Source organism: Ictidomys tridecemlineatus, chromosome 1 (assembly GCF_052094955.1).
Source record: "Ictidomys tridecemlineatus isolate mIctTri1 chromosome 1, mIctTri1.hap1, whole genome shotgun sequence".
Taxonomy (NCBI): Eukaryota; Metazoa; Chordata; class Mammalia; order Rodentia; family Sciuridae; genus Ictidomys; species Ictidomys tridecemlineatus.
In genome coordinates, this window is record NC_135477.1 from 250,299,685 (window position 1) to 250,320,270 (window position 20,586).

The following is a 20,586-nucleotide window of genomic DNA, read 5'->3' on the forward strand; positions in this document are numbered from 1 at the left end:
ACTGGACAAGAAGATGTTGGTTCTCAGATAAATAATAACAATATTCCCTTCATCCTAGCCTACCCTCTAAGGATGCTCATAGGATGCTGTCAGGATCCTTCCTATTAGAATGTTACTAGTGACAGCAACCTGTTCAGTCAGATCTAAGCTCTACCTCAGACACTACTAAGGTAGCACCTTCCTCTTACTATCAATAAAGCCTTAAAAATCATTGAAGCCAGTGGACACAAAGTTCATTATATGTACATATGAAAATGTCACAAAGAAACCCAATTTTTGTATGATTAATGTGCACTAATAATTTTTAAAACGCCATAGCGATTAGGTTATAATCATTATTAGCTTCTAGTGATGCCTCTGTGATCAAGGAAGCGGCAGCATCAAGGTACCTTAGACTTGATGAAACAAAGCAGAGTGGACTCATAGCAATGATGGCTGTGCACCAAGCATTACGTAGCCACTAACTCTGGCCAGTTCCCTGATAACTCTTTTTTCACTTTATTTTGTTTATTATTTTTTATGTGGTGCTGAGAATCAAACCCAGCTCTCCACATGTGCTAGACAAGCACTGTACCACAACCCCAACCCCCGGAAAACTCTTGGGAACAAGAACTGCTATGGACTTCATTTTCCAGAAGCAAAAAATGAGGTCCAGAGAGGTTAAGCAACCTGCACAGGATCACGCCACCACACCTAGTTTGAAACCTGGGAAGTCCAGCATCCATGTCTGCCCTGAGCAATCACACTCACTGTTGCCCCTGACACAGGGTTTTGCCCAAGTCATTTCTAGTACTGGGATTCTTGTTAGTACCCAAAATGAATGCTCTAAACTGTGTCACTAATAGAGTCCCATCCAGCTTTAAAACTTCAGTTTCTCAGATATAAATAGGAGTACATCATATCCCCTTGTAGACCAGGTACCATATTTTTAAAGAAACAAATGTATCTCCTAAGTTTCTTGCAGAAGGATACTGTTTAATAAATGAATAAGTACTCACATGGACAAAGCTGAGGCATTTTTGCTTTTGGTTAAATAAATACAAGTTTTTAATAAAGCAAATACAGCAAATATTACCCTTTAGGAAACTTGCCCACTACTTTGTACACCTTCTAATTCAACGACCTTTCAATTTTTAGTGTTCGATACTGGAGGACACACTAAAAGTCATACCAAGGGAACATTTCAGAATCTGGCACACAGCATTTCATTTGATCTTGCAGCACTGAAATAGGACAAGTGCATACACATGCACACAGACACACACACACCACACAACCACACACAGACACACACACATACAGCACACAACATCACCTTCTTTGGTACAATCAAAATTCCATAGTATTTCTCATTGCAGACTCTTGAAGGATGGACTTCCCCCCCCCCAACCTCACAACCATTTAACAGTCCACTGACATATGAAATGATGTAGAAAATTGCATATCAAGGTGTGACTCCCATGAACACCAGGTCTGTCTTCAAGTCACACAAACACTAGCCTCCGCCTCTGAGGAATGTCTAGATTTGCCCTAATAAAAACTGATCTCAGACTCTTTTTCAGATCTTTTATGCAACTAGTACTCACAAAGGAAAATCTCACAAAAACTAACCAGGTTCTGACTTCCCCCATCCAGTGCAAATCTGAAGCAATTCTCCAAAAGAAGGAGAAATAGAGCATAACTTGGGTTCTCCTGTGACAGCTTCTAGCAAGACAGGAATTTCCTGTTTCAAAAATGAATTCCAACATCTCTTTTTTTTTTTTTTTCACTTTTCTCCTCTGACAGAATGTAATCAAAGCCAATCCACTGGTTTACTGGACCAAATCAGGAGAATTTTAAAGTAGTATGAAGAGAGTATTTGAGGTTTGGTCTGACTTATCTTTCTAATAAGAGACCTTCATCACGTCACCTGTTCTGTAAGCAAGACAGCCCAGATTCTAACTGGGGCTCTTTGGCTTCTGCCCTGTGTGAGCAGCAACACCCTGTCCCCATCGTGTGTTGAGAGCCACAGCCAAAGGGGCCCCAGCAAACTTCCAGCTGCCAGCAAACTTCCAGCTGCCGGCTGATGATTGGCTCACAGTGGCCCCAGCAACATCTAGCTGATTGGCTCCTCTGCGGTGATGTTCATTGGGCTGTTTCCCGGCCCTTCAGACTATGGAACTGCTCATTGGGGGACTTCTTTGGCTCCGCCCATGTGACCCAGCCAATCAGCCTCAAGAGCAGGAGGATTGTGGGAGGTGGTGAGGTTGGTGTGGGTGAGAGGCTTGTGGAAGCCAGTGGTGGCAGTTGGGCTCTGAGGGTTTTTTTCCTGAGGAGCTGTTTTGTTTGGCGTTTGTAGTTCTAAAAATAAAGTTAGTTTCTTTTGACAAGTGGTTCCTGAATTGTGCCCAGCCAGACTTCGGCAATCGTGTCTTTTGGGGGCTTCAACATCAGCCTCTAAGTTCCTAGAGGGCACCTGCCCTTGGATTTGTCATTGTTTCTCATGGGAGGCCAAGGAAGTGCTGACATATAGAAGAGTCATAAATATCCACTCACTCAATTAATTAATACAGGAATGAATGATTGAGATGAACAAATGCCCAAGTGCATCCGTCTCTGAAAAAAAAAATTCTCTCTGATCCTGGGTAATATTGAGTAAAGCAGAGATGAAAGACCAGGTCAACTCCACTGGCCTCCAGCTCATGAGAAACTGGGGTCGATCAGCAGCTAAAGTGAGCAGGCAGCCTCCACCCAAGCCAGGCTAAAGTCACCTAGAGTTTTCCACGTGCTCCTCCCCTCCAGCCAACTGGTCAGAAACTCTGTAAATCCTATCCTTTCTTCATCTCCAAAACCCACGCCTCCCCTCAAATCATGCCACCCCAGCCCCAATTCTAGCAGTCCCCTGCTCTTACTGAGTTACCCTCCTGATCTCCCTCCACACATCACTGAAGGTCTTGATGGGGCTCCATGTCTTGCACCCCCTTCCCTCACCCAGATTCACAGCAAATTGAAGAAGAAGAGAGTCAGGCAGAAAGGAAAACAGCAACTTTATTTCCAGTAATTCTGGGATAGAGGTTGTGGTTTTAGGTCTACAGCCAAGTGACTAATATTGAGGTGTCAGCAGCTCAAGGCCAATGGGTACGCCCCTGGGTAGAAAAAAGGTTGCCCACTGAGGATAGCCCCCGCCCTGGACAGTATGAAGCTGAGGTGCAGACCTCATTCCTCCTGGATTCACCAGTCAGGTGAGTACTCCAGGCCTGGACATAAATTAATGATTCTTCTTTCACGCGGAAGGAAACAAAGGTTGGAGATGAGTCCCCCATAAACTGTAATCCACAGGCCTCTCCAGGGGTCTTTCTAAATCCACCCAAAGCTGCCCTTAACAGTGGCATGACTGATGCCATCTGCCTGCCTTAGTGGTTTCCATGGCCATGTGAACCCTCTCCAGGCGTGAGGCTCAATTCTCATCACCCTGTCCTCCCTCATTGCCTATTGACTGGGTGCTGCCATGTGTCTGACCTCATGTCATCCCCCACTCCCTTCTCAGCCATGCCTCATCTTTCCTCATCTTTCCAGATACAATTCAAGGCTCCCACAAATGAAAAATCCGGTGAACACGCACATCTGACGTTCACCGTGGCTACGTTTGTGTCTCCTATTGTATGCTTCAACTTTACCATCCAAGGCTCCTTCAGAAAATGACGCTGTCCACCAGACTGTAAGCTCCTAAGGTCAAGAGCAATTTCAGAGAGAGAGAGAGAGAGAGAGAGAGAGAGAGAGAGAGAGAGAGAGATTGATTGATTGATTTAAACCAACCAGTACCTAGCACAGATCCTGGTATACAGATACTCACTATTACTGGGTCAAAGACATGCAAGTGGCTAAATGGCAAAGCAGGACACAAAAGTTCCATATGAATAAAATTCCAAGGTGCAGTGGAGCACTAGCACTAGCAAACAGCAGCATTTGACATATTTTCCCAGAGGTCAAGCATCATAAACAAAGACAAGCTAAGAGAAATCAAGTCATTCTAAAAATTAACACTGAACCAGGCCTGAATTGAGCGGGTTATGATGTGGAATCACATAGATGTTTCCAGAAATGCAGCCTAACAAAAGGCACAAACCAAGTACAAGGAAAGACCTGCTTTGGAAACACAGTTTCCCAGTTTGGCCAGTCAAACTGGGTGCATAGAGATGAAGCTTGAGAGAAAATGAAAGGGGATCCGGCTACAGAGGGTGTAGGGCCTTGAGGACCAGGTGAAATAATTTTTATTTAATTCCAGACGATGGGAGGAAGAATGTTTTCTAAAGCAGTAGCTGATTAATTATGTCAGAGAAAGTATACAAAATCTGGATTCTTGTAATAGTGATACTAATGAGCTAATAATTTATTTTTCAATTAATTCCAAATTTCTCAGGATCATAGTGACTGAGTTTACAATAATTTGATAATCTCAGTGGAACATTATCTGAGTGTAATAAAATGACTAATAAACTATTTAGGATGATCATGAGATTACATATTAATTTGTAGTTATTTTTCATCTTGCTTATGACTCAATTCCTGCATATTTTGTCTGCCTAATGAATCTGTGCTTGTCATTGGCCCCTTGTGTAACAAGAACTGTATATTCCCCAGTTCTCTTAATGGCCAGTAACACGAAATGTTGATTTCAAACAATAACAACTATGACCATCGGCTGTTTCTTTACTAATTCTTCTTTACTATGTTGCTACCAAGTATGGTGAGCTTCAAAGGTTGCCCTTCAAAGAATGATAGACAACCAGAAAAACAGAACCATGTAGGAATTACTGAGCTGCCTGGTTTCAGCACCAAAGTTGAACAATGGATCAGACAGGTAGATAGTCTCTAGACCCATCTGCAGCTAATTCTGAGCTACAACAGCAGGACAACTCTGGACAAATTCCATGCTGCCTCTTCAAAAGGAGCATCATCAGTAGCAACCAGGAGCAGGAAGCTTGGTTTTGGTCTTTCGACAACTAGCGATGTGGTACCACACAAGTCACTTTAGTGTTAGGGCTTTAATTTCCTAATCTACAAAATGAAAGAATTAGACAATAACACCAAGCAGAAAACCGGTGCACTGTTACCTGGCAGTTGAAGGTTTCCTTCTAAAGATAGCTGGGATTCCCAGGAAGACAAACAGCATCCTATGTCAAATTCCTTGCTATTGTGTGTTGGGTTCCCCCAGTCAATAGCCCCTACCGTGATCTGAGTGGAGGTGGTCATTGGGAAATACTTTCAGGATCACACTATTGAAAGGCAAGAGCAGAAGGCAGATTAGACAAAAACAGAAGCTGGTTTGTGATCAGTTGTAGTATAAGACGCAGTCCATTCCAGGAGGTCTGGACCAAAACAGCCCTTCAGGGTTGTCTCAAACTGTATGTGCCCCTCCCTCAGCTAGTCATTATATATAAGCTATAGGCCACCGGGGACTGAGACACTGTGCAGCTGGGACATGAATGAGCTAGTTCTGAGGGGACTATCTAGACCGGTACCTAGAGAGCCACTCTATTATCCTCAAATCTTCTAAAAAGCAAGGAAAGGAGAGAGAAACTTGGTGAAGGAGAGAGACATAGATTCAATGAAACAGCCAGACTTGGAAAAGCTACTGAGTGTCCTCAAGCTGGCCACTGCTGTGACCTTGGCAGGGCTGCTTCATTTCTTCAGGCCTCAATCTCTTCCCTGGAAGGTGCTCCGAGTTGCTTTCACCACTGAAATTTCCGTGACTCCATTCCATATTTCACATTTCGTTCTTGGTCCGTTTCCAGAGCTCTCTTATTACCTACCGCAAAGCTGCCGCCGTCTCCTAAGCAGGGAGGGACACCAGAAGGCTCCAGTGGCATTTGAAGTTCACCTCTGTTAAGTGTGAAGACACGATCTTCAGCAACAGCAAATTCCCATCTCCACATGGCAGTGGACGCACAGCAAGCCCATGATTAAATGAGATTTGCAGGTGGCAACTTGGGAATTTCAAATTAGACTGAATACAATTATTCAGTTAGTTCTATCTTTATTACCCATGCTCCCCCTTGTGAGGCAATTTTCCTTATTGGAAGTAAAGCAACCCCAACCAAAGCATTTTAAAATGATCCTTTTCCTGTTTTTATTAGCCAGCATCAAAGAAATGACTATTTGAAGCACAACCAAGGGGAGGGAATTGGGTTTTTATTGCTCAGTTCATGTTATTATGGATTTAGGAGTAGAGAAAGACTCCCTGGGGAAATACTGTCTCTCAAAACAAGCTTGCGGGGTAATCAACAGGAGAGGTGCCTCAAGAGAGAGCGGAAAATATTAAGATATAATTAAATAAGCAAAGTAGATACAAAATAAAATGTAAAACATACACTTTCAGGACAGAAATGTCATTTTCTTGAAACTGACGTTCAGAGCAGTATTCTACACATAGTTATCCAAAAGAAGCTATGTCAGTCTTTCTGACCACTGGACCAGCTGTGGATCTTTCATCAAAACACACAAATGAGCATATGAGCATCTCCTGCACATCTGAATGTACACACACACTACTGTTTTGAAACAAATGCCACTCAGGCTCACTGTCTTGCACAGTAAAATCCCCTCCACCTCTGAGACATCTGTCCATTCATCTGTTCTGAACACACATCCAATAAGCAAGTGAAAACATCCAATAAGCAAGTAGGTATCAAGTCACAGAATGACTTCAGTGTGACCTCTGCATACCTTGGTCACCAAGGCACAAGTGCCTGTACCCCAGCTCCACTTCCAAAGCCTCCTTAGTTGGGCCACTTCCTTCTCCTTCAGTCTCAGTCTCACAATGTTCCTTAAACAGATTCCATATCAATAAATTAAAAAATGCCACCTCAGTTTTAGTAGTATTTCTCAAAGTTCTTGCACAAGAATACTGCATATTTCTTTCTCCATTGACGGAAACAAAAACAGAATAATAGTGGAGTTTGTTCAATAATAGGAAATAGGAGTTCTAACACAGTCTCATGCATGTGTATATCCCTATACATACTACAGATCAACATTATATTTTTTTTCTTATATTTCACTTCTGATTTTAAAAATCTGGAAAGCAAGAGACAGAAGAATATTTACTAGAAAGCATCCCAATTACAGCAGACACACTAGGTTTTTATATTTTGTAAGACAAATAGAAGAAAATTGTAGCTACAAAGCCCCAAGATAAATTAGATCAATATGAATTGAGAAATGATTTATAAGTCTGATCCTTTCATCCAGAGAGAGAATACAGAGCCAAAGGAAAGACGTCTCAAAGATCAAATTCTTAAGATGCTTTGTGAATTAATGACTTACTTAAGTCATCATAATAATCCAATTCACAAATCAATTGAAAAAAATACCAAACAAAATAATTTTCAATTAAAAAATACTTTGTAGCATTCTACTTAATAATAATCACTAAAAAATAGTTGACAATACTGTATATTGGTGAAGTTGAATTCCTCAGTAATTGTCTTCAGCAATGCTTAAAAATACATATTTAATTTTTCTTAAATATTAATTATATTATTTTTACCCAGAGGGAGGTGTAATTACATTGTTAAAAAATAAAGTTCCAGGGGCTGATGCTGGGGCTCAGCCATAGAGCGCTCACCTAAAATGTATGAGGCTCTGGGTTCGATCCTCAGCACCACATAAAAATAAATAAAATAAAGATATTTTAAAAAATCACAATCTTTAAAAAAAATAAAATAAAATAAATTTCCAACTTACAATATTCTCAAAAGAAATGTATGTCCAAAGAAACTTTGTTTTTTAAGAGTAAAATGTACAAGTCTAAGAAAGGCTTCCTGAAAATATGATAGGGTTATTCACAGGCATTTTTCAGACCCAATGCAGATCATGGATCCAGATTCATTATTTATTTGTTTAATAAAATGGCATTGAGGACCTACTGAGTGACCAGCATTATTTCCATGGGAGGTTGAATAAATGGGATGAGCAATGAATACACAAAGGAATAGAAAAAGAGATTAAACTAGAGGGTAGCAAATGGAGAGTAAGGCAAAGGCCAGCCAGATGAGATGGATTTCTAGCTAAAGGAGGACAGCAGCACAGTGACTTCTGATACCAAACCTTCCCTAATGGGCCTTCCAGGACCTACACCTTTCCAAGACAGAAGGCGAGATTCAACAACAAAGGAAATGAGGAGACTAAGAGAATCAGGACCTAGTGACGCTGAGATTCCCCACTTGAGAGCTTATTTCTCTGATCTTTCCAGCAATAAAATAATTTTCTCTAAATGTCACAAGCAGAATGTCATGGTTTAGATATTAGATGTCCTCCAAAGCTCATGTGTGAATTAATGCAAGAACGTTTAGAGGTGAAATGGTTGGGTTAGGAGAGTCTTAACCTAATCCATGCATTTATCCTCTCATAGTTATTAACAGGATCGTAACAGTATGTAGGTGGGGTGTGGCTGGAGGACACGGGTCACTGGGCCATGCCTGTGGGATTTATATTTTGTCTGTAGTGAGGAGAGCTAGCGTGCTCCCACCCCGCCACTCTCTTCTTCCCAATTGTCATGTCCTGAACTATTTTCTTCCACCATGATGTTCTTGCCTCACCTCAGGCATAGAACAACAGAGTTGGCCATCTACGGACTAATATCTGAAACCATGAGCCCCAAATAAATTTTTCCTCCTCTAAAATTATTCTCATCAATCTTTTCGTCACAGCAGGGAAATGCTGACTAAACACAAGAGGTTTGCAAAAGGGGAGCCCCAGCAGAGTTTTATCAACTACCAAGTCACTCTACTGAAAAATGTCATTTATCCGTGAACATTTATCTAGCAATAATTCAACCTGCATTCTTACTATAATTTCACGACTACAAAACTGCATTCTGACACATGGTGTAGCTCCCTCTGTGGAGATGACCCATAGGACACCAGGCTTCTCTTCTAGCAAAGCTGCAAAAGCAATTAAATGACACTTATCTTGACTTGCCAATCCCTATTTCATCATTAGGTGGATACAACTTAAAATACTACCAAGAATTCCTAGTAATAAGCCTCGCACGACTATACTCACTATATTCACTATAATTTATAGTCAGCATGACTCCTCCACCTAATCTTTATTTTAAATCAAAGAAGTCATTTACTCTACCAAGGCCTCAGTTTCCTTATCTGTGAACTGGGGATAATGTTAGACATAGACCACAGACACATGAGATTGATTTCTGATTGCTTTATAGTTTACAAAGCCATATCATAGACATCACGGAGAAGCCTCCCACGGACTAACAAAACAAGAAGGGCAAATTCTCAAATACATGTTGAAATAATCCCCCCCCATTCACTGATACTTAAAATCTATAGTTTTAAAACTAAAGGGAAACTTAAGATAAAAATTCCAAACTATTGAGGAAAGAGTGTGCATTTTTTCTCAGCCCTCCATTAGCTTTTGTTTGAGAGCAAGTACAAAGGCTATCCCCAAGTAAAGGGCTAACTCAGCACAAAAATCAATTAAAAGCAAATCATGGTCTGGAGAAGCCAGAGGACAACCTCTCAGGTCTACTTTGCACTCTGCAGACTAAAAGAATATGCTAATTATTTTATATGGATACTAGATAGCTGCCAATTTGTCATCAGATTGTTAACCTAATGAGCAGTTAAATCGTCCTTTGGAAAGCAATGCAAAGTAAACCAAAAGCTTCCTTCAGAAGGTGTCTGTCATTTTTTATCACCAACTCCATAAAACTGTCACTTACTCCCCCCCCCAACCCCCGCTCCACAACTCACTCACTGCAATTCTTTGAAACACACAAATAAAACAAAGACTGGGAAAGTTCTGGCTACAATCCAAATGACAAGGTGAGAGGGTCACAGGCACAGAGAAGGGAACAGGGACTCCAGAGCAGCCACAGGGATTTCAGGCCTGGCTCTGCCACGGCAGGGCTCTGTGCCTGGGCAGGGCAACAGCCTTGAGCTTCTGTAATGACCGTTCCTCCTGCACTGAGTGACACTGCGAGATCACTGTGTGCAAGGTGCTTAATGAAGAAGTGGCACTTGGCAGGTGCATCCTACCATTATTAGGATGGTAGGAAATATAATCCACTTGTCAATACCAACCCTGTCAAATGTCTATTAATAATCATTTTTGCTTTATTAGTTAAATTTCTTTTTTTAAGAAAAGAAGTTAAGTAGAATGCTGACTCTATCCTTTACAGTACAGGGTAGCTGGGTTTCATTGTCCCAATTTGTCCTCCTCTTCCCTCTCCTATTACTCACCCTCTTTCTTCCTCCCTCCCTCCCTCAGTCATACACCACCTTCCTCCCAGGGTCAGAGCTACTGTTGAAGGTTGGCACATGGAAGACTTGGCTCTAATCTTGGAACTGGCCAAGATGCTCCCAGAATTTGACACAAGTACCGGAGAGAACCAAATGGTTCGACTTCACTTAAGCAGACTTTTCCTGACCTCTCCACCTTGTCAAAAAAAAAAAAAAAAAAGTGGCTTGCAAGGTCAATCCACAAGTATAAGAGGAATTCCTGAAATTTTTCTCCAGAAATTCTGATTGTCTTTCCACTGCTACATTTGCTTGGAAAATGCAGCAAAGGAATTTACCACAGAAAGAGTAGCAAACAAAAAATGTTTTAATAACATTTCTCCACATTGCTCAAGGGTTCTGAAGTTACAATTACGAGTTCATGCCGTGTGAACAACTGTTTTTCATTTTGTTACTGGTTTAAGAATTCAAATAGGGATTGATAGAATGAGCACATCCAATGGACAACCTAATAGAGATTTACGGCTCCAGAAATGGTCTACAGTTCCTCAACCGTGGAATGGAGAAAATGTTGACCATGTGTTTATATTTCATTACCGAGGAAAATTCAGAGATGGTTAGTGATTATTTCTGTCAAAAGTTTTAAAGCTGTACCTCTTTGGGGTATTAACAAGCATATATTGGAAGTATCTGCCATTTGCCTTTCATTCCCCTTCCCTGAAGCCTGAGGGCTTGGGAAGCACCCAAGTTGGCCAGGCATTTCTGCCCTTGCACTGAAGGGTACCAAGGTCCTCACTTCTACAGAATCCACAGGAATCACTTTCCATGAACCAAACCACATGAGAAATGGAACATGAAGACTTAGGAAAAGAGGGGAGTTGGGGAGAATCTCCAAACGAAGTATTTAGTTTCTCCTAAGTGCCTGAACTATTCCTTCTCCAAATATCCTGTTTTTGTTGCTTTGCAATTGGAAGAAATAAACATCATTTAGACATTTCAGGCATTGCAGACCCATTCTGAGCTGTCATAATTTGGCGCATACCTCCTCCCACTGACCACTCGTTCTCACATTTAGCACAGGGAGGGACGGGGTCTCCTGTGAACCAGCACTCACTATCTTGTTCTGAAATTGTGGACTGGTAGGGTTTAGAGGAGGTTAGAGTGCTACCCCAACAGGTTTATGTGATAAAATTTAATCCCCATGATAAGGTATTCAAAGGGTGGACACTTAATCTGACTATGGTATAAGAAGGGGGGGGGCTTTAGGAAGCAATTAGGTTTAGATTCAGTCATCAAGGTAGAGCCCCATGATTACATCTTGCTGGCTTTTTAAGAAAAAAAAAAAAGAGAGCGAGAGAAAACAGAACACATAAATGCACACTCCCTATCTCTGGCCATGTGGTGTTCGTTCTGTGCCACCTTGGGACTCTGCCAGAGAGAAGGCCATCACCACTTATGGGCCCTTGGATCAAAACTGTGGGTCAAAACAAATCTCTTTATCAGTAACCAGCCCCAGGTATTTTATTATAGGAAAAATAAAATGGGTGAATATACTGGCCTCCATGCCTAGCTTCTCAATTAGACTCAGTACTTCTGTAGAGCAAATCTTATCTAAATGCAGTGAGTGGATGGAAGAAGAGGTCTAAATTTCTATAGGTACAACAAGCAAACCAAGCAAAAAAAAAAAAAAAAAAACAACAACAACAAAAAACTACCATGTTAGTCAGCTTTATGTTGCTTCAACAAAATGCTTGACAAGAACAACTTAGAGGAAAAGTTTACTTTGGCTCATGATTTCAGAGGTTCAGTCCTTGGCTAGCTGACTCCATTGCTCTAGGCCTGAGTAAAGCAGAACTTCATGGCAGAAGGGGTTGGTGGAGGAAAGCTGCTCAGCTGTAGCATCCAGGAAACAGAAAGTGAGGTGCCAGGTACAAGATATAAACCCTAAAGGCATGCCCTCAGTGACCTTCTTCCTCTAGCCACACCCCATCTACAGTAATCACCCCAGGTAATCACATCAGGGATTAATTCACCAATTAGGCTAAGGCTCTAACCCAATTATTTCTCCTCCAAACCTTCTTGCATTGTCTCACACGTGAGCTTTTAGAGGACACCTCATATCCAAACCATGACACCATTTTAGCTATGGCTTTTCTCTTTGCCCTCCGAAATTTTAAAATTAGCCAATTGCTTAGATGGTAACCCTGAGCTCTTCAGAGCAAGGGGCATTGCTGTCTTAGAGATAAAAACAGGTGGACTTCCTGCAAGTGTATTTGCTTGCTAGACTTTGTGTGGTAGCACAACCTTCTGCTGAAGTAAAGTTTACCTTGCAGAGCTACTTCCAAGTATGTGCTGATTCCTTGAGGCACAGATATTTCTAACATAACTATAAGGAGAGTTGGTAGCCTCCAGTGTACTGAAAATAAGTCATTTATCAACCCTGATTTTTGGTGCCAGGGGTTCCAAAGATTCCTTTCCCACAGAAGGCAGGGAAATAAACATGTTCAGTAAATCTGTTAGCTAAAATCTATTCAGATATAAGCACCTACATATCACACACATACACACACACACACCACAGAATTAACCCTGCCTCGAAGTGAGAAGAGTTCATTTTAATTGGTAACTAAAATGATAGAGATGAATTACACAAAATAAAATAGAAACATAAGTTAGAGCCAAACAATACACCATCAAACATAATCCCATGTGACAGAATGTTTTCAAGGGGACTTGGTTTAGGGACAGATACTCAACAATCTTACTCAAAGCAGATATCTACAGGTCCTTCACTGTGGTCACCTTACATGCTGAAGATGCCCTCTCTCTCCAGCTAGCCCTGCTCAGGTGTGCACAGCTCTAATCATTACCAAAGTCTCCCTGTGACTTAGATACATCAGGCTTTGCTCAGTACTCTGAAATTTAATTGTCACCATGACAGCTTTTCAAATGTTATGTTTAAGGTAAGAAGTTTCTAATCTTCATTTATTCTTGTCTTCATTCATCGGAGAATTTATTTACTCTAGCTTTCATTTCAGATGCTGTCACATATTGAAATACATCCCTAAAGGCATCTTAAATTTACATCTAGAAGGTTCTACCTCTCCAACAGCCAACCAAGTCCTGAGAGCAACTCCCAGAGATAATAATGGACATAGACTAAGGGAAAAAGTGATTCTTCATTACTCAGTATCTATACAGAATGTATTCTGCTTCAAATGTCAGAGAGAGTTAAGACAAAATTTATATGAGTTGATTCCTAAATGGAAAAAAATTACCTCTCTTTTCTCCCTCTGAATTTAAAAAGTTCAAAAACATTTCCCAACTCTGATAATGTCTTCTCACTGTCAGACCAAATGTGGTATTGAGAGCTGAGCTAATGCTTTTGTTTGAACCAAACAGTGGAACACTATCTTTAATCTTCTGATTTGCAACCAGAATGGGATTTATTTACTGGAGGCAAATCATGAAGACCTTCCATCTAAAGATGAATCACAGTCATCTCTGAAGGTATCTTCAGGCCAATGTGTACATCTCCAGTAAGTCAGATGCATTCACTAATCAAAGTGTACACAGGACACTATGTTTGAAGAGTTTCCTGGGCCACTTTCTCTCTTCTGCCATATGCATTTGCAAATTATCTGATATGCCTGGATGAAACAGATTAGCAAAGAATCTGGGCAAAAGCTAAGCCCAATGACCAGACTGAGTCTGATCCAAGATGGCTACTATAGAAGGCCAATGGTGATATCCTTTGCATAAAATAATAATTTGTATCCTCACACATTGCATGGGTCTGAATGTATTCCCCAAAAATTCCTATGTTGAAACTTTAATTCAATTTGATAGCACTTGGAGATGGGATTTATGAGAGGTAATTAGGTCATGAGGGTGGAGTCCTCAGGAATGGGATTAGTGCACTTATAAGTCAAAGCCAGAAAACTAGCTGGCTCTCTTTCTCCAGGGCCTTGTGAGGATACAATGAGAAGCTGCCAATCTGCAGAAGGAGGCCCTCACCAGAAACTGACCATACTGGCACCCTGAATTCTGACTTCCAGCCACCAGGCTATGGGAGAAAATTTCTGTAGTTTCTAAGCCATCCAGTGTATGGTCCTTTGTTACATCAACTCCAACTAAGACAAGCATAAAGAGGGCTCACCTCAGCTTCATAACAGCAACAGGCTACTTGGATCCTCAACTTTCAGTCCCTTGTTCCTTTAAGTGTTGGTCTAAGTGCCAACTTCTCAATAAGATCAACAGTGACTAATTGGAATTGCAAAACCTTCTCCCTCCCACACTCCCAATTTTCTTAACCTGCCAGTTTTCTTCATTCAGATACTCTAGCCCTTTTGTGAGATGCCACATGGCTTACTGAATGACTCTGTATGTGTGTTAGTTGTTTGTTGTTCTACTTCCCTTCCTTTCCAACAACAATAACACACACAGGGAGATGCAATTGGAAAGGGCCATATCTTGCCTCTATTTACTAACTTACCAAACGTATTCAGGAGTTCCTGGCAAAGATGGAAGTAAAAAGTCACCCTGTATTGGTTCATGAATGAATCAATGACTCTGTGCTTAGAGCTGGAGAGTCCTCATTCAGTCCAAAATCAGTGCCTAACTCTGAAGCAACTACCATCTTTCCAGGCCTTGAGTTTCCTCATTAGAAAAATGGGGTACATGAGTCCCCACCTCTTAGGATCGTGGCGAAGATGAGTGAGGCAGTGCAAATCAAGTGCGTGGAATCGTGCCTTGACGTGGTAAATTCACAGTAAGTGTTAGCTGCCATCATTACTGTTGTTCCGATTGATTACCCAAAGTGGTGATGATTTCCAGTCTCAGGCAACTGGCCTGTCACCTGGCAGCATGGATCTAAGATGAGGAAAAGGCCCATGGGAGAGCAGAGGACTACTAGGGGTCAAAACCCAGGGTTAAGGCTTCACCAGCTCCAATCCAACAATATCCAGGCCTTTGCAAAGGAGCTGTTAACAGCATAAGTGTTCCTGCCTCGGACCTGCTGAAGTAGCATAAACATAACACTGAAACCACTGAGTAAGTGATGGTGAGGCTCAGAAACCTTAAAAGGCAGGGAAGGCAGCTCCCTCTTCCTACTGGAACTGAGATTTGTTTATTTGGCTTAACTGGAGTCAGAACTAATGGTTCTAATGGCTTGGAATCCCCCAACTCGTTCTCCAGATTTCTACATACGGACAGTAACTTATACTTTCTGAAAGATGATAAAGAAGAGAAAAAAATGGCCCTCCATAAAAGAAATTACCAGAACATACTAATCATTTAGACATTCGCTTATATTTCTAGAAAGCTAAAGATGGAGAATGGTATGGTTCCTTCCAGGAGCAAAATCCAAGTCTGCTTAAAGTCCATAAGAGGGAAGACTGCAAGCTGGACCATTAATCTGCACGTTCACTAAGGATTTAGAAAAACAAAACACTTTGGAAATATCCTTTGTCTCCTTACAAATACCTTTGATCTAGGGGAAAGTCAATGTTTAGGGATCTATGAGTTACAAAGGGAGCAGAGTCTCAGTGCAGACCATAAATGAGAAAGAGGGATGGCAGAAGGGGGAGGGATGCTTACTGATATTTTGCCAGTAAAAGTCTTAACTTCCCTATTAATTAGGACACATCTTTCCATGGTTAAGTTGTCTCTAAGTGGACCATTAAAGCATTATGAGGGCCAAATGAAACAAATGAGGGCACATTCAAGGAAGAGATGATGAAAATCATGTCACAAAGCAATTTCTCCCTTCACTTTACAGAAGAAAGGCCTCAAGAGTTAAAGCTGGAATTAAATTCCACACTCCCAAGTTGACGCTCTGTCCTCTGCACAAGAACTTTCCAAAGCTGTAACCAGTACATGATAAATGATTGGGCAAGTCCAGAAGGAACCCAAGGTTCTCCCTATGTGAGGCTGACTCTATTAACCCTTGAATTACACTGAATTGGAAACTTCTACCCCATTGCACCTGCTCAGGTAAACCTCAAAAATAACTTTTTAAAAATGAAGGTATTTTCCAAGAGCAGAAGGAAGTGAGATTACTGATAAATACTTAGTTTAAAGTTCTAACAATTCAACAATATTTGTAGTATTCAAAGGGCATTTGCCTTGTGCTGTCAACTACTATTAATTAGTAAATTGTATGTAACTTACAGATTTTTGGAGTACACAGGAACACCAATGTCATATAGTTAAGTAGTCTCACTGCAGTCTATTAATAGGCATTCATTGATAATCTCCTCTTATGATTGAAATATGTCATGCTGAAATTGCACTAAATCTGGAAAATGATCTTAATTCTCAGTTTCCTTCTATAGTAGAAATACTGTGTCCACGGATTACTTTCACTTTTTTTAAAAAAAATAACATTTTAAATAAGAAAAATGGTACCAATCCACCAAATTCCAACAGGCTTATTTACATAATTTTTATCATGCCATAACACAACAAAGTTGACTATACCCAATTATATATAACTTCACTTAGAAGCAGCCACAGAATGGGGGGCAGTGTGAAAGGGAAGAAAATGTGATGTTACTTCTGCTTCTCTGTTCTTCCCTAGCTTGTCTATTGCAGAGGAATCTTGACACACTTGAAAGGAAGTGATGAAAACTAAACACATTGTGCCTCTCCAGCCAAAACTCACAGTTGCATCCCAAAGCCTCCTATTGGTCCCCTCCAATCAGCTGAGCATCAGAGGTTTTTCCTATAAAAAGTCCACAGTGCATCTAAATCTGATCCCAGTAAAATTTGACTTCAGCTGAAGTGAAAATGCAGAGGTAGCATTTACGGGTAACAGCTGGGGAACATTAGTTCCCTGTCTCTCCTTTTCTCCCAAGGGTTGAAAACTCTGCTGTTCAGACAGGAAGTCGTCATATACCACACACTGCACAATACGAGAAAGCTGGGAGGGAAGAACAAGTTGCTGAGGATTAGGAGAGCAGTGGCGGGGTTTTGTTCAGTAGTGACTCTAGATTCTTCTTGGGCTGCCCTTTTCTCTGAGCAATCAAGTAACATACTGTGTGCACACCCAGATTGACAAGCACACACTACAATGACTGAAAGTTTTTTCCCCCTTGAGAACTTAGAAGGCTTAATACTACATTTTTCCAAACATTTTAAAATATTGTTTCAAAGACAATTTGGGGAGTGGCCAAGATTCTCCAATAATCTTTTCTGGCATACTTTCATATTTGCTATGGAAAAAGACGATCTTTAACTTAAAAGAAAATACTAAAATTGTTTTAAAAGTAAATGCCCAGAATCAGGTTGGATGCATATAAATGTATGTACATACACACATATATGTACACACACATATACGTTCGTATTCATATATAAGGAATTCTAAACATGATGATCTGGAAAAGAATGATTTATACCAGAGGTTCGTGTAAGATATAGGGTTTTTAAGGCCGGTCCTGCTTTAACTTCACAAAGCTGTGAAGAAATGAAACAGATAGGAGCAGGAGGAGAGACACCCACATTATGTGGCCTCAGCTCCAGTCTTTGAACAGGATGATAAGAGAGTTTCCTTCGCACCACATGCTGAATAGCTGTTCTGCATTCCTACCAGTCTGCAAGCTCTGGCCGCTCCTTTGAAACCGCCTGTCCTCTGGGGCGGGTTGTAAAACCGACCCAGTTTCTTCCACTCCACTCCAGCCAAGTTCGCTAGATACAAGCCTTAACTTTTGAACTGCAGAAAATGCCTTTGCCTTTTGCGAATCGGGGGCATGCGGTTAATCAGCAGGGTTAAAACACTATGGTTTTATGCAAAGAGGGGGAGGAGGAACGAGGGAGAAGCCAACCCACACATCCATCACCCTTTTAGAAGTAGGCGGAGTTTAAAGTTTCCCCAACTTCCAAGTTCCCACTTGACAGGCAATATTTCTGTGTAACTTCCAGCCCCACAAAACAGATGGTCCTTTGCCCGTCTCGAGCCCCAAGAGAACCCAAAACAAAGCTCCTGGCCACTCCGTGCCTCGCGGGATCCATAGGTGGTTAATTTCACGAGGCTGTCAGCCCAGGGCAGTTAGCAAAGAATGGAAGCTTAACTTATTCCAGAAGTTTTTCCTGCTACAGGAAAGTCCAGGGGACTGGAGCACAAAGGCCTGGGAAAGTTTCACTACGTTATTTTTCAACAACGTCTTCCGCCATCTGACAAACCACCATCCTAAGCCCCAGGTGTCCTGGGGAGGAGAGTTGAGACACACGTGTTCATCCACACAGCAGAGGGGCGACTCCAGCAGTCCCAGAGACAAACCTGGGAAGTTCCTTACGGGAACCCCCCACCCCCGCCTTGGTGGAAAGGAGCCCCTGGGTTAGAGATCCACTCATTGATCACTCAGTACCAAAGGGAAAGGTGATGGCCCAGACGTCCGTGCCAAATGGGGATGCGCCACGGCAGCGAGCAGAGCCTTCCTTCCCAGCTGGGAGGGAGAGAGGAAGGAGCGGGGGACCGATCCGGGAGTCTCAAGACAGGCGGCCCACTCACCCTCACTGCCGTACTGTTTGCCATTGTTCGCGCCCATCCTGTCGCCGTCATGCCCGCCGTCTCCCCGGACACTGCATAGCTGGGCGCACCTCCTGCGCCTTGGGCCAGAGGAAAGCCTGTCCGACGGGACCGTTAGCTGCACATCGCCCCTCGCTCCGGGGCCGATCTCCGGCGGGGGGCGGCTCCTGGTCTCCGGAGGGAGGGAGGGGGCGCTCGGTCCCCTCCGGGCACCCTGATTGTGGCGGACCGGGCCAGCGACAGCCTCCTCCCCTCCTAGAATCCGCGCTCGGGGCCGGCGGGAGCAGAGTCGCCGAGAGCCCGCGCCCCGGGGCCGCCCCGAGGCTCGCCGCGCCGCCGCCGCCGCGGGGTCCCCATGCGCCCGCCCGATCCCCTGCGAGGAGCGCTGAGCCGCGCGGGCGCCCTGACTCCCCGGCTCCGCAGCCTCCTTCGGGCGCCCCTGCTCGCCCGCGGCTTCCCGGGGGAGGGCGCGGCGGCCACTTGTTGCGGGAGCCCGAGTGAGCGGAGACTTGCGGCCCGGCGCGGCTCGCCAGCGGGCCGGACTTTTGTTAGCGCCAGGCGCCTCCTCTCGCCGCCCAGCGTCAATCACAGCTGGAGCCCCGGGGAGGAAGGCCGGCCCGGAGATGCGCGGCCTTTTAAAGAAACAGCGCGCCTTTTCGCCGCTCCAGCCCGGGGCCCCAGCGCTGGCGCCGGTTCTGCGCACCATCCGCGAACCATTTGGAGCGGAGGAACGTGCTGCTGGCTCGGGTTTACTATTGTTCTTTTAAAGGCTTGGCCCCCAATCTGTAAGATGAGTTTCCAGCCGTCGTTCTAAATACCCTGGGATTGTTTGCATATAATATGGCCTATTTTAGGTGCTTGAGTATTTGAAATAAACATGATCAGTACCTGATTCTGACACATTTCAGGTGTATACGTTGGCATTCTGCCGCGACTCCCCAAGTTTGGGGACTAAGGCGAGAAGTGGAGCAAAAGGTGGGAAAACTTGAGAGGAACTTAGTAGGCAGTGAGTCCCCCGAACAGCTAGATAGGGACTCACTGCCTACTAGAAGGAGGTTTCCTGGCTCAGAACTTTTAACAGCTTCTGAGCCAGGAAGTATATTTTTTCCTCCTCCTTCTATGACTTTTTTTTTGTTTGCTTTCTTGTGACTGGGGTTATCTTTAGTTTAATATCTTAGAACTTCTTTTGGAGATTTATAGGGCACGTGTACACCCTTAAAATGGTTCTTTGGTGTTCTCTCTATTAAACAGGAAAAAAAAAAGGAAATTCTTAATGATTTATTCCCTTTCCAAGTAAATACCTGGAATTTTATAACATTACATCTCAGTAAAAACGAGGGCATTCATTGCACAAATTTCTTTGTAGGGAGGCAGCACATAGCAAGTTTCTACTTACAGGTGTTGGATGTTGTAAATTAAATTAAACGTACATAATAATGCGTGTGTATATCACATATGGTACTTCAGCAGAAAATCAAGAGTTTTGTAATTATGAATTTCGTTAAGAGACTTGCAACCACATGCAGAAATTTTAATGATTTGACTTCCTGTAAATTTTATATGGGATAAGTTCCTTTAATTTGCTACAACTATCTTTATTTTCTTAAATACATAACAATAGTGGAATTATTACCCATTATTACCCATATACTGCACAATTTTTCATAACTCTGTATATCGAGTATGTTTACACCAGAGACAAGATAAAATTTGATTCAAAATTTGAAAATCTACATTAATTATAAAAGAGGTATCCCATGTTGAAAGAAAAATAACAAATTTTCTATTCTCAAAGATAAGATAAATCCTTTG

General features: G+C 42.5%; 1 protein-coding gene across 2 annotated transcripts in view; it reads right to left on the bottom strand.

The window, feature by feature from the left end:
* The window catches only part of Fbxl7 (F-box and leucine rich repeat protein 7), a 372,044-nt gene extending 352,706 nt beyond the window's left edge, over positions 1-19,338 (bottom strand). For both annotated transcript variants that reach the window (XM_005336749.5, XM_021734203.3), the window contains exon 1: positions 18,757-19,338. In XM_005336749.5, the coding sequence (XP_005336806.1) occupies positions 18,757-18,793 (37 nt within the window). In that variant the 5' untranslated portion in view covers positions 18,794-19,338. The remainder of the gene's footprint in view (positions 1-18,756) is intronic.
* Positions 19,339-20,586: the final 1,248 nt, after the last annotated feature.